The sequence below is a fragment of the Neoarius graeffei genome, chromosome 16 (genome assembly GCF_027579695.1).
Source record: "Neoarius graeffei isolate fNeoGra1 chromosome 16, fNeoGra1.pri, whole genome shotgun sequence".
Lineage (NCBI taxonomy): Eukaryota > Metazoa > Chordata > Actinopteri > Siluriformes > Ariidae > Neoarius > Neoarius graeffei.
Window position 1 is genome coordinate 38,112,980 of NC_083584.1, and position 16,577 is coordinate 38,129,556.

The window sequence follows — 16,577 nt, forward strand, 5'->3', positions numbered from 1 at the left end:
AAATTCCTCCAAGCCGGTGTGCAGGACTGATCAACAGTTACCGGAAACGTTTAGTTGCAGTTATTGCTGCACAAGGGGGTCACACCAGATACTGAAAGCAAAGGTTCACATACTTTTGCCACTCACAGATATGTAATATTGGATCATTTTCCTCAATAAATAAATGACCAAGTATAATATTTTTGTCTCATTTGTTTAACTGGGTTCTCTTTATCTACTTTTAGGACTTGTGTGAAAATCTGATGATGTTTTAGGTCATATTTATGCAGAAGTATAGAAATTTCTAAAGGGTTCACAAACTTTCAAGCACCACTGTGTGTGTGTATCTCATCTCATCTCATTATCTCTAGCCGCTTTATCCATCTACAGGGTCGCAGGCAAGCTGGAGCCTATCCCAGCTGACTACGGGCGAAAGGCGGGGTACACCCTGGACAAGTCGCCAGGTCATCACAGGGCTGACACATAGACACAGACAACCATTCACACTCACATTCACACCTACGGTCAATTTAGAGTCACCAGTTAACCTAACCTGCATGTCTTTGGACTGTGGGGGAAACCGGAGCACCCGGAGGAAACCCACGCGGACACGGGGAGAACATGCAAACTCCACACAGAAAGGCCCTCGCCGGCCCCGGGGCTCGAACCCAGGACCTTCTTGCTGTGAGGCGACAGCGCTAACCACTACGTGTGTGTGTATATATAGTCTAATTAAAGCTACAACATTTGCATTATAGCATTTAGTCCTTTCCTCAAAATGTCTTCCAACTGCAATGAAAGTTGTCTTAGAATAGGAGCCAGTTCAGGTTCTTGCGAATTAAGTGATGCGAACACTACAGGCCTGGTGTTTGTTTCACCTCTGAACCCTTTCACATCCATTTCATTTCTTCATTCATCCTGGGAAAACTGGGCATGAGACAGGATAGACACTGAATGGGACACTAGTCCATCACACGATTCTTCAAACCAAGTAGAGTTTAGGATTTGAGAAATATATCCTGCTTTTAGATTTTCTAAAAACATCCTTACAGATCAGGAATTCACTGAATGTGTACTCAAGGTGGGTGCAGCTATGATTTGTGATACTTCAGCTTCTACCCTCTCACACATTTACACAGGTGTATTCATGTTTTGTAAAATTGGTGGTATGTTTAAGTTACTGGAACAGAAGTGAAAGCCGTTATTGTTTGACGAAATCAGTGCACAGACTTTGTTTCGATGAGCTTTAATAGAAAGGCACAAATACAGGCAGAGTGTAATGTGAGAATTGAAAGCTTTTTCAATACAGAAACAGGTTCAAACTAGACTCTTCGATATCGAGCACACCGTCTAGCTTCACTAGTCCTCTCCCCTGCAAGAATTCAAGTATGTCAAAACGGATCAGTTACAGTCAAGTTCAGTACCAGAGGGATGTGATTAGGCCCTGGTCTGGCTCGCTCACTCTGTGTGTGTGTGTGTGTGTGTGTGTGTGTAGGGGCAGTCTGTTTCTATGGTGAGATTATTTGTTGCTAACTGTAATGCATTCGGGTTAAAATAAAGTAAGAATGATTGATTAGCTGGTGCCATTAAAGGCTGTACAGAAAGGTGTGACTGTGTGTGTGAGAATTAAGTGAGGAAAATATGAAATGACAACTCAAACTCTAAATAAGATATAAAGTTTCACAGATTTTTAAATAGCAATTGTGTTAAAAATATCGAACTTAAGTTAGTTTACAAGACTATAATGCTACTGGGATAAACGTGTGCGCTCCTAAGAACACACCAAGGAAAAACTAAAAACATGCAAACTCCACTCTTCTGCATTCGGAGGGGTCAGCAGCCATTTTGTTCAGGCTGCCTGACCTGCTGTACCTCAAGTAAAATGTCTCCCTTCACTTACAAAAATACATTTAAAGCAGGTGCAGCCTATTTTCTGCTGAGATTCTGTGTGTGTATGTATGCGTGTGTGTGTAAGCCTTGAGAGGAGGGTTCTAAGAAGGAGAGAACCACTGCATGGACACACACACACACACATACACGTACAGTACCACAGGATGTCTTAAGTAACACTGCCTAAACTGCAGGCTGTTTAAAAACATTAAATCCAGTACATCGTGGATTACATCTCCAACAAGCCTGTCTGTCTCACAGTCACAAGAGAATCTATGCATACTCTCACACACACGCGTACGCACGCACGCACACGCACTCATGCTGAGATAGTCAACTTGTCTGTAGTGCTTTGATTAGGTTATCTTGCGCATTCACACTCATTCATACTTACATGCAAGCACACACTCCCACACATACAATATGAAGGTGGTGTCCAATCAGGACTGTCCTGGGTTTTTTTTTTTAACTAGCGACAGATCAGTAGGGTCAGATCATTGATGAACAGACACTCATTTTGGACCATATAGGATCAGAAAACATTTCCATTAACCACATAGAGGAACACACAAACAAACACAGGCGACTGCAGGTTGTATAGGCCATCTCTAAATAGCTTGCGCTCTCATCCTTGTTCTTATCGAGGTATGTGTGGTTCAGTGTCACTTCTTCACCTTTCCTCTCCTTCCCTGCCTCCTTTTGCTTCCTCCGCTCCTCCATTCTCCACCTATTTCTGGATCTGAAAGATGAAGAGGCGCAGGTTGATGTTTTTGGCAGCCAGCAGCTTGTTGCACTCAACGCTGTCGCTGATGGGCAGAGGCGCGTACTCCGTCTCGTTGGCGTCGTTGGAGAACACGTGGTGCTGGATAACGGGTTTGATCTTCACGTCGTCGTACGGACCCTTGAGCAGCAGGAAGGAACACTCCAGCGTCGAGTTTACTTTGCTCTTCAGGATCAGCTGGAAGGAGAGTGTGCGCTTACAGGAAAGGTTGGGGTTGCGCTCTGAGTCGTTGACACGTGCCTTCAGCACCCATGTCTGGTTGAGCACGGTGAAGCGCGGCGTCTCGTAGTACAGCCGGGTGATGAAGTCGTCCGTGCGGTACGGCCGAAACTGCACCTCTACAATCAGAAAAAGTGAAGAGAGAATTTTCAGTATTCAGTATTATTATGCTTATAAGGTGTGTATCTGATGCTGTTATAAATGAGCTTTCTGAAATGTTCTTAATCCAAAGCAGGCTGTTTAGTAGATTAGCTTTAATATGCCGCTTTTCCACTACAAACGCGGCTGAGTCGGGCTGAGCCGTGCCGTGCTGAGTCGGGCTGTTGGAGTTGCATTTCGACTACAACCGCACTGAACCGTGCTGGCTGGAAGTGGGTGGACACATTGGGTGGAGTTAGCGAAAGTGGGTGGACGTCAGGTGATGTCGTTAAGCAGCACAAACAGTGACATCAGTGAGCTTTTAAGCGGTAGTCTCACGACCCGGATAGTAAACAATAAACATAGAGGACATGGAGTCGTTAGTGTTGCTGGTCTTGGTGTTGTGGCTTGTTGTCACCGATAACGCCAACAGATACTGGCAAGAGCGTATAGATGAGGCGAGGCGCATAAGGCTTCAGAAATTCTCGTAATTCGTAATTATTCTTCTTCCGGGTTTGCGGTGTTTACAGATCCCAGCGCGCTCGCGGGACGTGTGTGGGCATGTGAGGACACTCCTCCTCACCAATCAGTGCACAGGGGAGTGTCTGCTCACGCCCCCAGCCTCACTCGGCTCGCTTTGGCTCGCTTCAGCCCCACTCCAAAACCGTGCGAGTTTTAGGGGCTAAGCAGGGCTGAAGCGAGCTGAGTCGTGCTGGTTTTTGGTAGTCGAAACGCGAGCCGTGTCGGGCTGAAGTGAGCTGAAGCGAGCTGAAAAAGGGTAGTGGAAAAGGGCCATTAGTGCTAGGCTGATAATCCCAAAACATTAGGTTAATAAAGGTGCAGTATGTAATGTTTAACAGCTTTTTTTTATACATATAATAATCCTAGCATTCAAAATATATGATAGAAAAATTGTCACTGTCATGCAATGCATATCCTTTATTTCATGTTTCTGTTTACAAGGGACCATGCTTCTCTAACCATGGCCTAATTGTTAGAGAAGCAGCTCTGGGACCAAAAGGTTGCTGGTTCGATTCCTAGGACCAGCAGGACTGGCTGACGTGCCCCTGAGCAAGGCACCTAACCCCCCAATTGCTCTGGCAAGAGTGGTGGCATACCTTCTCTGATTAACCAAAGAAAAACTGATGATATGATTATCAGTTTGGGTGGTGCTTAGCCAAAATTAAATTCTGTTTACATTTTTCCAACCCAAAGCAAAGATCACCACCACCAGATGAAACAGCTGCTCAGCTCTGCCCTAAAAGGAAACCTATAAGGTTTATGTCATTTTCCAAGGAGGGATGGAGGTGGGATGGGAGAGAAGAGGTGAGCTTGTCAATGTTTTAACTGCAACTGCAATTCACCTTCTCTCAAACATTTCATACATTTATTATAATGTACAATACAGACATCATCTGTGCAAAAAGTATAAGTCATTTAAGTGGAACTGCAAATGCATGTGTGATTCAACGGAGTAAGCGGTCAATTCTACCAATTTAAATGTGAAAATGTAAATGTCATATACTTTATTCTATCCACAGTCACTGGATATGAGCAATCGCGCACTCTGATTGGCTAGTCTACTGCTAGGATATCAGCTCATATGCCATGAGTAGAGAAAAACAAAATGGCAGCGCATGTTGCTTACACAACTGAGGACAAAATAAAAACTCTACTCAAAAACAAACCCCCCCAAATACAAAAAAAGCACAACAAAATATGGAATAAAAGTATTTGTTGGTAGGCGGCATGGTGGTGTAGTGGTTAGCGCTGTCGCCTCACAACAAGAAGGTCCGGGTTCGAGCCCCGTGGCCGGCGAGGGCCTTTCTGTGTGGAGTTTGCATGTTGTCCGCGTGGGTTTCCTCCGGGTGCTCCGGTTTCCCCCACAGTCCAAAGACATGCAGGTTAGGTTAACTGGTGACTCTAAATTGACCGTAGGTGTGAATGTGAGTGTGAATGGTTGTCTGTGTCTATGTGTCAGCCCTGTGATGACCTGGCGACTTGTCCAGGGTGTACCCCGCCTTTCGCCCATAGTCAGCTGGGATAGGCTCCAGCTTGCCTGCGACCCTGTAGAACAGGATAAAGTGGCTACAGATAATGAGATGAGATTAGTATTTGTTGGTAAGAACATATCTTTTTTTATTTTTCAAAAATTATTATAGCATTTTTCACAAATTGCTACTGTCATTTCGCCAGTTTGTTTACATTCTAAGCGGAAATTATTTTGTCAGACGTTTTGTATAAAGTTTTTATTTATCAAATTTGCAAAAAGGCGGCACGGTGGTGTAGTGGTTAGCGCTGTCGCCTCACAGCAAGAAGGTCCTGGGTTCGAGCCCCAGGGCCGGCGAGGGCCTTTCTGTGTGGAGTTTGCATGTTCTCCCTGTGTCCGCGTGGGTTTCCTCCGGGTGCTCCGGTTTCCCCCACAGTCCAAAGACATGCAGGTTAGGTTAACTGGTGACTCTAAATTGACCGTAGGTGTGAATGTGAGTGTGAATGGTTGTCTGTGTCTATGTGTCAGCCCTGTGATGACCTGGCGACTTGTCCAGGGTGTACCCCGCCTTTCGCCCGTAGTCAGCTGGGATAGGCTCCAGCTTGCCTGCGACCCTGTAGAAGGATAAAGCGGCTAGAGATAATGAGAGAGATGAAATTTGCAAAAAATAAAAATGCCTTGTTTCTCAAACTCCGGTGAATGTGGATAGAATATATATATTTATCTTTTTCGCAGTGCGGTTTTCATCAAATCCTGCACTCTGATTGGCTGGCGAGCGGGTCCGTATCCTATGATACGGATCCCAGTTACGGACCCCGGTTATGGACCTCTGGCGACTCGCTCGTTCACAACAACAACAAACATAGTAGCAATTTTTGTCAAGGTTTATCTTTTTTATAAGATTTATTTATAAGATTTTTATCAAAAATCTTATACATTTTTGCCAGCATTTGTCAGCATAATAGCATTAATTTTACATCATGGATAGCGATAACGACAGTCTTCACAGCGAAAGCGAGTTTTACTGCCCTGAGGAAGAAGAAATAAAAGAAAACATTTCAGGAGAAAGCTAAAAACCTCTAACTGTTGCTGACGCCGAGCAAAAACATGGCTGAATCCTGAATGACTCAATTTTGTATAAATAGGGGACTACATAGGCGGCAAAATGTAGTTTTTTTCCTGCCATGGAAGTGCACTTGTATACTGAGGAGGAAGCAATTTGCATTACAGCCGTGAATGAGGGTTCAAAATGGCGGCTCAGCTCGGCTCGGTTTTCCCTTTCGGGCGCTCTCGTTTTCTGTTAGAATTTGGTAAAGAAAAAAATTAATATATTATTTACAGGCTTAAGGTCGGTCCGTATGGTGAAATACTGTGACCTCGGCCTTGAATACTGAACTCGGCCCAGAGGGCCTCGGTCAGTACTTTCAAGACCTCGGTCACGGTATTTCACGATACGGACCTCCCAGCTGGTAAACAACATATATGTATTTTAAATCCTGAATCCAAAGCAAATGTGATGAGCATTTCGTAGTATTGATAAAGAAAGGTCTTTAGTAAAAATGGAGTGGTGTAATGTGGCCCTCCATGAAGCCACCATGATATTAGTTATTTTTCAATAACAGCACATTCTGACGTTTTATTCCTCTTAGACCACAGCAATTTGCCAATGATTACAATTTTCAGTGTATCAATGAACAACACGCGTTTATAAATATTCATAGTTAAATTGAATATTGTGCAACACTGTCATTACTCATGTTATAGCATGTATAAACAGTCGTTCCCTCTCTGCCTCTCTTTTTTTTGTCTGTTTAAGTTAATAAGACTAAGAAATGCAGCTTGTCATGTTACTGAGAAAAAAAGAAAAGTCTTAAAGACTCTCCTGTGGCAGAAACATATTAAATAAATGCCTCCTTGCAGAAAACGTTACCATATCAAAGACTATACACTGTTTTTAATCCACTTATTATTATATTTAGATTATGTGACGTGTCCACCATACAAGTCCCTGTGAACAAGCTATTACTATTAAAAAAAATTACATTTTAGAACAAGAACACCAATTATTTGAATTACATTTGGCACTACAGTCAGAGGCTGTGCTGTTATAGGAAATGAATCAACAGTCTCTGGCCCATCAAACAGCACTGCCCTACAAACTACATTAAAGGATAATAGTACTGTATTTAGGAAGACAAATGTTCTTATAATTGCATGATTTGCTGTAAGTGCTGCCACTCTGTGTGCTGCGTTTGTACATGTGTACCTGTGAAGCCAATCTTCTCAAAGCTCAGCAGGCTGAAGATGCTGTTATAGAGCTGTAGCTCTCTACGATGGCTCTGATCCATCTCATCCAGGATGCCCATCAGCTCGATGCCAGTCTTAGATGGGTGGCAGCATTCGACCTCATGAGCAGTGAGCTCATGGAATGGCCCCTGCCACGGACAGCCGATCCGCTTGTATTTACATTGCGTAAGCCTATCCAGAGCCCACAAGCAGAAATCAGAGATGCCAAACTAACAACGCTAAACATGATTCACATGATTCAGAGGCACTGTAATTAGAGGACGGCTTGGTGGGGTGCTGAAGCATGTGTTTCTGAGTGAGATACACCTGAGTGAGGATGTGTTTGTGTGTACCTGTCCTGGCACTCTTCTGACTGGTGGTGGTCCAGGCTGGAGCGGGGGAACTGTTTGAGGCAGTAGCTGCAGTCCGAGGGCAGTTCGCTTACAGCTTTCTCTACTGCCAAATTCCTGCAACACAGGCTCTTGCTGATCTCACAGCGGCAGTTCGGGCATGTGGCCTGCTCTTCCTTCAGCCGTGCGTCTGCCAGCAGGTGGATGAAGCAGCCAGCACACATCAAGTGCCCGTTTGTACACTGACACGAAAACATGCTTTAATCAAAAATCTGCAAACAGCAACCAACCTTTTCAGCTCTGATATGTAAAAGAATAAAATTAGTACATTTTCTTATTTAACCATTTCGCAGAGGCTACACATAACTTGACTCCACATAATGTGATTTTACACAAATTACTGCTTAAAAGTATAAAATATATTAGCCTGGGCCCGCCCATCCTAAGCGTGACGCAACACGAGGGCCTGTTGCGAGCTTAGTCTGGCCAGGCAAGCTATCTACAGCTCTTCCAAGCTCCCGAAAAATCGGGAGCCAATCAACTTTGAGCATCTCCAACGGCCCTGGGTAGAGGCGTGTTCAAGGCAGTGAAGTAGTAGAACTGCGACCGGAAGCCATAGATTGTTTACAGCAGTGTTTCTTAACTGGTGGGTCGCGACCCAAAAGTGGGTCGCGGAGGGGTCCCGGGTGGGTCGCGGAGCTGTGGTGTAAAAAAAATGCTAATTCATTGATTCACTAAAAAAAAGTGCAACTTTTTTCTGCGACAATTTACAACTCTTATTTTGATAGACGATTCCAGCTCCGTGTCATCTGTTGCCATAGACGCAGAATGTTTATGCGACATAACGTGCGTGCTAGTCATTTGAGCGGTGAACGACATGTCGAAATGATGGTACGACCCCGAATATTTGAAATATGGATTTAGTTGTGTTGAGGACAAAATGGTACAGAAACCCATCTGTGTGGTATGTGGTGAGACACTTGCACATGAGAGCATGAAGCTGTTGAAACTGAAACGTCACCTGGACACAAAACACCCAACGGTCAAAGATAAACCAGTTGAGTATTTTGAAAGACGGCGCCAAGAACTGAGGGCTTCGCAAATGCGGCTAACAGCAACATGCTTCACATAAGTGCAGGCACTCCATGCGTCTTACCACGTAGCTCATCGGATAGCGAAGGCCAAGAAACCTCACACCATAGCAGAAGACCTCATCTTACCTGCTGCTATGGATATGGTCAGGGAGATGGTCAATGAAGCAGCGGCAAATAAGTTGAAGACAATACCGCTATCGAATGATACTATAATTATACAGCATATAATGGCCATGCAGATGCAAACACAGGTATAATAATAATAATAATGTTATTATTACATATTATGGTTATATTTTGAGAATTACATTAAATTGACTTGAACGCTAAAAAAATTGGGTCGCGACCTAATGACCATGGAAAATTGTGGGTCCCAAGACTGTTCCAGTTAAGAACCACTGGTTTACAGAATCTATGCCGGAAGCGCTTCATTCACTAGAAACATTACGAACATGGAGCAAGTTCTCATTGAAAATGGAGCAAAGAGCAGCCCTGGAGGTATTTATTGAAAGGAAGGACGTTTTCGCCTTGCTCCCGACCGGCTTCGGTAAGAGTTTAATCTACCAGTTAGCCCCGTCGCGTCACATACATCAGAGGAAAGAGTGATGTGATTGGTTTAAGCTTCGTCACAGCCTTTTCTGGCTTCGACCAGTAGCAAACTGAGGCATTTCAGGGAGGCGGGTCAACCACGGGCTCTGGGAAACGGTTGGGCTTAATATCTTTGCCAGACCAAATGCTCGCAGAGCTTTGAAGTCGCGTTAGCCAGACTAAAAATATATAAAGTTGAAAGGGTATAGCTGCTTGGTCTGAGCACCCCAATTTAAAATCACAGAATTGAGAGAACTGTCATAAATCCATGAAGGAAACAGCCAGGGCCCTGAACATCAAGGAGACCCCTGAAGGATGATTTCTTATAGTTCAAAATGCCAGAATATCACTAAAAGCTCTCGTTGGGCACCATGCAGAAACATCTCAGGAAACCCCAATAAAGACACCCAAACTTGTTAGCATGCCTGTGAGACATGATGACAGGAAGTCAAATGAGGAACAGCGTAAACAGGACAGAGTAAGTGGTGGAAATGACATAACAATACAGAAGCTAGAGGAATTGTAGTTAAGTTAGGAGCATAATAACAATCATTTAGTTCTCCTTGTAGATTTTTTTTATTTTCACAGCAGTTCCTCAAATTACTAACAGCTCAGCTTTTTAGGCTATATACTGTGCAGGTAGCTAAACATTCACCAAGTTGTTGTGTTTGATTCTATGTCGCAATTTCTACCAGCAATTTAATTCAATATAAGAACTTTTTTGCAGCAGTTTTGTAATTGGTAAGCTTGCTCATCATTTTTGGAGGTTAACAGCCTTCAGCATGGGTTATTCGCTTTTGCGGGGTTGTCTGGACTAGCCATAACTAAAGTTTAAATACATACAAGTTAAGATACACGTGAAGAGTTCAAAAGCAAACACTGACAAGTGCCAGTCTGGAGAAAATTGAACCAATACCACTAACAGATTGATGGTAGTGCCGTCTTTCTCTTCAACATGTTTGGTTTTTCACAAAATCAGACATCTGCATTGTAAAATCCCGCTACAATCGAGGTTTTGTTTCAGAAACCGACATCTGCCATGTCCCATTTTTCACACATGCCAACAACTCCCTTTCAGCAAATCAGCGCTTCTAAGCTAGTGACGTCATCCATCACGGCTGCACCCATCATTTTTTTTACCTTTCTTGGTTTGCTCTCTAAATTGCCATTTATTTCACCAAATAATACATTAAAACATGGAAAACGTCAATGATATTGATGGGCAGGTTACTGTATTGCTGGTTGGGTGTAAAATGAACCCTAATCTGGCCAATTCAGTTCACTCACAGCTTAAAAAAAAAGCACACTATAAAGGTGCAGGAAAAATCAATTTCAAAAACGTCTTTTTAGTTTTGTTTTAATAAAGTTTGTTTTTTTAGATCATGACAATTACTAGCATGTAATCATGATAGTTACTTGTAGTAATTACATGTAATAATCAAGATAATTACTTCTTGCATATCAGTTCAGATTGAAGCTGTATGAAATGTCCGGTTCCATCAGGGAACTTAGACAAAAAACTGTATGTACTGAAAACAAGAAAAAAACAGTTGTCTGCTTTTGCCCCGACCTCTTCAAATATTACTGTTATTAATTACAACACATGTATAATTGTTAATCAAACAAATACTGTTAATAACTAAGTAATTATAATGTAATTTTTATTAACACAATTTACCAAAATAGCATCGAATTTTTGAATTTATTTTTTTATTTTTGCAGGCCCTCCACAGCATGACCTCTGCATTGTTGACATCGTCACAATATAGACATGTCCTTGACTTGAACTAATATCAGTCACAAGGCACAAACAGGATCATCTTTATCGTTCTTGGTTATTTTAGGCTACATCCACACGACAACGGCAACGAGATTTTTTTTTTTAAATATCGCGTCCACATGGGCAACGGATCAGTAAAATTTCAGGTCCATATGACGCGGTACGCGGTGGTCCGGACTACCGTTGTGGTCCGGACCACGCCGTTTTCAGGTGTGGTCCGGACCACCAAGTTCAGAAGACAAATAAATTTTAAATTTTCAGCTACTTCTTCCCCTAATTTAGAATAAATTCTTTCCTTTGCCCTTTCTTCTGTTGCTTTGTAGTCTCTAGCACATTTTTTCTTATTCCTTAGAAGCTGTTCATAACCACCCTGAGACATAATGACGAAAGTTGGTAAAATTATTTTTCACTTCCCTCGTGGCAGCTCCCGCTTTTTTACATGCGTTAGAACTGGTATCTTTTATTGCGCGTGTGTTTTACGCATGCATTTCTCTTCCGGTTTGAGAAAAAATAACAAATGATGTACGACTTTGTAAAAAAACTCGTATTAAATGACAAACACAGTATGATTTTGGTAAGTTTTTATTTATATCGTAATATAATACAGCATACGGTGAACCGGACCACAATCCAGGAAAAATAATTAATTAATGCCCTCGTTTTGTATGGAAAATACGGTGATCCGGACCACCGCGTACCGCGTCATATGGCAACGCAACGCTTGCTGAAAACGATGCAATACACATGCCACACCACTACGTGCGCTGTAAGACGGTCCCATCGGAGACACCAGAACAATAGAAGAAGTAGACGCATGCGCATAAACCCCTTCTTCTGTAGCATTAGCCACATAAAGTTTTGATTATTATTCAGTAGCGTAAAACGAAAGACGCGGAAAGAGGAATGAATGGGGGTAGATGGAAGCCGGTACGCCAACATTCTGAGATCCTCCAGAATTCTTTAATGGTCCGGAATAAATTGAATGCTACACGTTGATGGATTACTTTGTTCTTCTACGCCCTTTTTGAGGAATGTATTGTCAGACTTAAACCAACATCTGAAGAGGTGAGATCGCTCCTTTTTTTTTCCTATGTTTGCTGGCGGGATTGTTTTTGTTTTTGGAAAGCGCATGGGCGGTGCGCGGTTTGGTACTGCTTCCGCAGTGTTTGGACTAAAGACTCTGCCCTAAGGGCTATTCTCTCACTCTCTCTCTCTCTCTCTCTCTCTCTCTCTCACTTTGCACCATTACACAATAAATATTCACAGTGAAAATATTTTGTAAGCACGTTTCATGAACCAAGTTATAGGATTTGTTGACAACTCGCATCGAGTTCGTTACACTTCTACCCGGCGTGAAGCACTCACAGTCATGTGGTTGTGACGTCATCGTAAACAAATCCGTTCTACTCATCCAGACGACTTTGCAATGGCGCCATTGCCAGATTTTTTTTCACTCTGGAACCCGTTCTCAAAAGATTTCGTTTTGGGGCACCCAAAACACCGGTGCCGTGTGGACGCCAGGCCGAAACGATAAACAATTTTATCAGATTCACCTGAATCCGTTGCCGTGTGGACAGGGCCTTAGTTTTCTCAACAATGTGTGAGTCCGTATAAAGATTTTTAAAACTTTTTACTGCACAAATTTTGTGCAGTAAAAAGTTTTTTTTAATCTTTATATGGAATTGATCACAGCATAGATGAAAATCTTCAATGGAGTGTATCATAGTGTTTGTTAAGAACTGAGTAGATTCGTGATGAATGGTACAAGAGCAGTGAACTAATTCATTCAATCACTGTTCAAATATAAAACTAGAAGAGCACTCGGTAGAGTGCAGACCTCCGCCAAGCCACATATTTGAATTTGCATCAAAATCTAATCAAATGTTCCTTGGCCCATGGCCTATCTTTCCTCAAAATTTCAATACAATCTGTTCCCTACTTTTTGAGTTACGCCGGGAAAAGACAAACAAACAAACAAACGGACGCAAAAAAAAGAATATTTTTTAGAACTTCTTAAACACCCCAAAATACACAAATTCAACCTAAATATTTACGACACTGCATATATTTTTACATTTTTTTTTTCTTTTTTTTACTTATCAAAAAACAGGTTTTGTGCTTTTATTAGGAAAATAATATCACGGAAGCACTACCAAGTTCATCTGAGTAGATAAGCTCGAAATCATAAAAAGGCTGCCTTTTTTTAAAAATACAAAGAACCTACAAATTTCTGTTATTATACATGTTTAATTGTAAAAATAAATAAGAAAAGAAGTTGTGATAAAACATTTACTTAGACAAATAATAAAATCAGTCTAAAATACAAACGATGTATTTTGTTTAATCATATTACAACCGCGAACCTTGGCGTGTAGTGTACTGTTGCACATAGTTTACAGAGAATAAAAGCACACATGAGTGCTTTAAACCAACACTGCATTTTGAAAACTTTGGGCCTCTCAGAGCTAAACAGTGTTGTAAAGTGGATCACTGACGTCAGTTGCTTGGAAGAAAGGCCCACTGTGGCGTTAGTAGGTGTGCAGTAATGTGTAAAGAGTTTCACGCCTGTGTTTTTGAGTTGTTTTGTTAAGAATGTCCTAATTTAAATGAATCCAGGAGGAACATTCTTGGGGGAGGGGTACTTAAGACCTCCTCGCTGATTGGCTTAAGGGAATCATGTGAAACTGAATTACCATGTTTACCCCTGGGCTGAACAGCTGGTCAGGTCACAGCAGTGCTGCCAGGTTCTCGATTTTCCTCCTCATTTGGTCTACATGTAAACTGCTCTCATGGGATGATTTTTTTTTTTTTTTGGTCTACTGTTTTGGGGTGTAAATTAATTCACATTCTTGGACCTAATCCCCTAAATTTCCCAGTAATTTGAATTCCCATTAAAAGCTTTCCACAGGATTATGAGTTTTGAAACTGGGTCATTTTTGGGATGGGATTCAACAGCACATTGGGTCGCTTTCATCACCCAGACCTACCAACCTGTTATAACCTTGTTACAACCCTGTGACAGTTACACATTTTCAGGTAGGCCAAATCAAAGCGATCACCAAACTACATCAACAAATTGAACAAAGCATTGTGTGTGTGTGTGTGTGAGAGAATTACATCAGCAGGTCAGGCGACCCTAAAAATCACGACCTTTCCCTTCCTGATTGTTTTAGTCACCACATATACACACAATCAACTACGATCATTTATGTAACGCTAAAACCCCCCAACAACCTATAACCTATAGGGATCTGGATGCTCTGTGTAGTTCAAAAATACTACTACGATTATAGAAACCACCTTTTACGTATTGAGGTATTGCCTTATAAAGTAGAAAATAACTGCAGTAGGCAGGAGGCATAAGAGGGCCCTATCAATGGAAATCTGTCCAGGAGAATGAAAACTGTCCTTGGTAGAGAGCCCCGTGCAGTAACCTATTACAGGGCCCAGAACTCCTCCTGGACACAGCAGGCAAATATCATGTGAACATGGAATAATAATAATAATAATGATAATAATAATAATAATAATGGTATAGCTGTGTCAGCAGCAGTAATCACCTGGTAAACCGAGGCTTTGGGGAGGTCCAGGCACACGGTGCAGCACAGGACGGAGTAGAGTCGCTCCTCCAGCTTACCCGCTTCACCCTCCTGCAGCCTCACGCGCTTTTTGGGCGGCGCGTCCGAATCTGTCTCCGGACCAGAACCGGAACCGGAACCCTCTCTCAAACTCCGCATGCCCGATTCTTCCTGAATCCCGGATAAACCCGCACCTGCAACCACGGCCTCCGGCCCGACACCCAAGCCGGCTGAGGACGAGCCTGGAGCGGCCGCCACCTCGCCTCGCTCTTCCATGGAAGACATCCGACCGAGACCAGGCGCACAGCACACGCTATTATTATTATTATTACTATTCACTGTGGAAATGTGGACTTACAGCCACAGCCTACAACGCGTCCAACTGTGTGTGTACCAACTCTTTCGTAATAATAAGCTCCGATTCATATGTGAGCCCCTGACAAAAAACACTTCTGAGGGAAGTAAACACCACCGCAGACTATATTAAATATATCAAATATGTCGGGCTGTGAAGTGAAGTGAAGTGCAGATGTGATGGCTGCTTACTGAAGTTCCCCCTGAATATGAATATGCGAAAATGTAGCTAGCCTGGAGGCACTGCTCTCCCCAGCACCGACAAAACAAGTCTTGTTGTTGGTGCTCTCCAGCTGGTGACTCCGTTATTCGGCTGTGACAGTGCGACCTGCCCCGGCTAGCCTAGCCGAACTTAGCCTAGCCTAGCCGCGTCCTCTCCGCCTAACAACACAAACACACTCCGGTCTCACCTGAAATCCTTAAACCTGCTATTTTTTGCTATCGTCGTCTCGATAGTTCGTCCCTAGCTCTCTACACTGCCATCTTTGTTTTTTTTTTTCCCCCGACACCCCCTCCCCTCTTCTCCGCTGTCCCCGCTCCTCGTCCCGTCCTGATTCCACCAATCAGAGTTGAGTTTACACAAACCGAGCGGTATTAATAGCCAATCCCGTGTCCGGTTAATACTTGGTCACGGAGTGTTTTGCCCATAGGTGTCATGGTTGGTGTCTGCCAGTCCTTTGCCTCTTTCCTGATTGGCTGCGGCACAGATACCCCGTGTTTCATCAGATGACTGTCAATATTACAGCAGCTACACTGTGGGGGTATTTTAAAGAGGACTTGTTCGCGCATGCGCAGCGGCCTCCTGCAGGTCAGCTTCACTAAGGTGACCACAGACCAGAAACCAGCCGAGATGTAGCTATGCGACAAAATGGCAGAGTCAACGACCTTTTTGATCTGATCTGATCTGATCTGCTATTAAAGAAAACATCTTGAGAAAAACGAGCTGCTTTTCTGTAAGACAGGGGTATTCAAACGTTTTTCTCCAGCCAGAGACCCCTTCCAGGGTTAAAAAAAATTGCCTTAACATAATACTACAAATATATACAGTATAATTTTATTTATTTATTATAGCCTGGAGAGGGTTTTTTGTATTTTTTTAACCAAACTTTTCACTTATAGAACCTGAACCCAAACCAGTTATACTCTGTTAAAATTTGAAACATATTAAAAACATTTTTCTTCTACTACTACTATTACTACTACTATTATTATTATTATCAGGCGGCACGGTGGTGTAGTGGTTAGCGCTGTCACCTCACAGCAAGAAGGTCCGGGTTCGAGCCCCGGGGCCGGCGAGGGCCTTTCTGTGTGGAGTTTGCATGTTCTCCCCGTGTCCGCGTGGGTTTCCTCCGGGTGCTCCGGTTTCCCCCACAGTCCAAAGACATGCAGGTTAGGTTAACTGGTGACTCTAAATTGACCGTAGGTGTGAATGTGAGTGTGAATGGTTGTCTATGTGTCAGCCCTGTGATGACCTGGCGACTTGTCCAGGGTGTACCCCGCCTTTCGCCCGTAGTCAGCTGGGATAGGCTCCAGCTTGCCTGCGACCCTGT

At 43.0% G+C, this 16,577-nt stretch overlaps 1 protein-coding gene across 1 annotated transcript; it reads right to left on the reverse strand.

The window, feature by feature from the left end:
• Positions 1–1,209: 1,209 nt before the first annotated feature.
• zftraf1 (zinc finger TRAF-type containing 1) lies at positions 1,210–15,525 on the reverse strand. The gene is made up of 4 exons (XM_060942910.1): positions 14,656–15,525; positions 7,637–7,875; positions 7,264–7,475; positions 1,210–2,988 (listed from the first exon to the last, which is right to left on the reverse strand). Exons 1-4 carry the CDS (start codon positions 14,956–14,958, stop codon positions 2,597–2,599), a joined length of 1,146 nt encoding a protein of 381 aa, XP_060798893.1. The 5' UTR covers positions 14,959–15,525; the 3' UTR covers positions 1,210–2,596.
• Between the last annotated feature and the right edge of the window lie 1,052 nt (positions 15,526–16,577).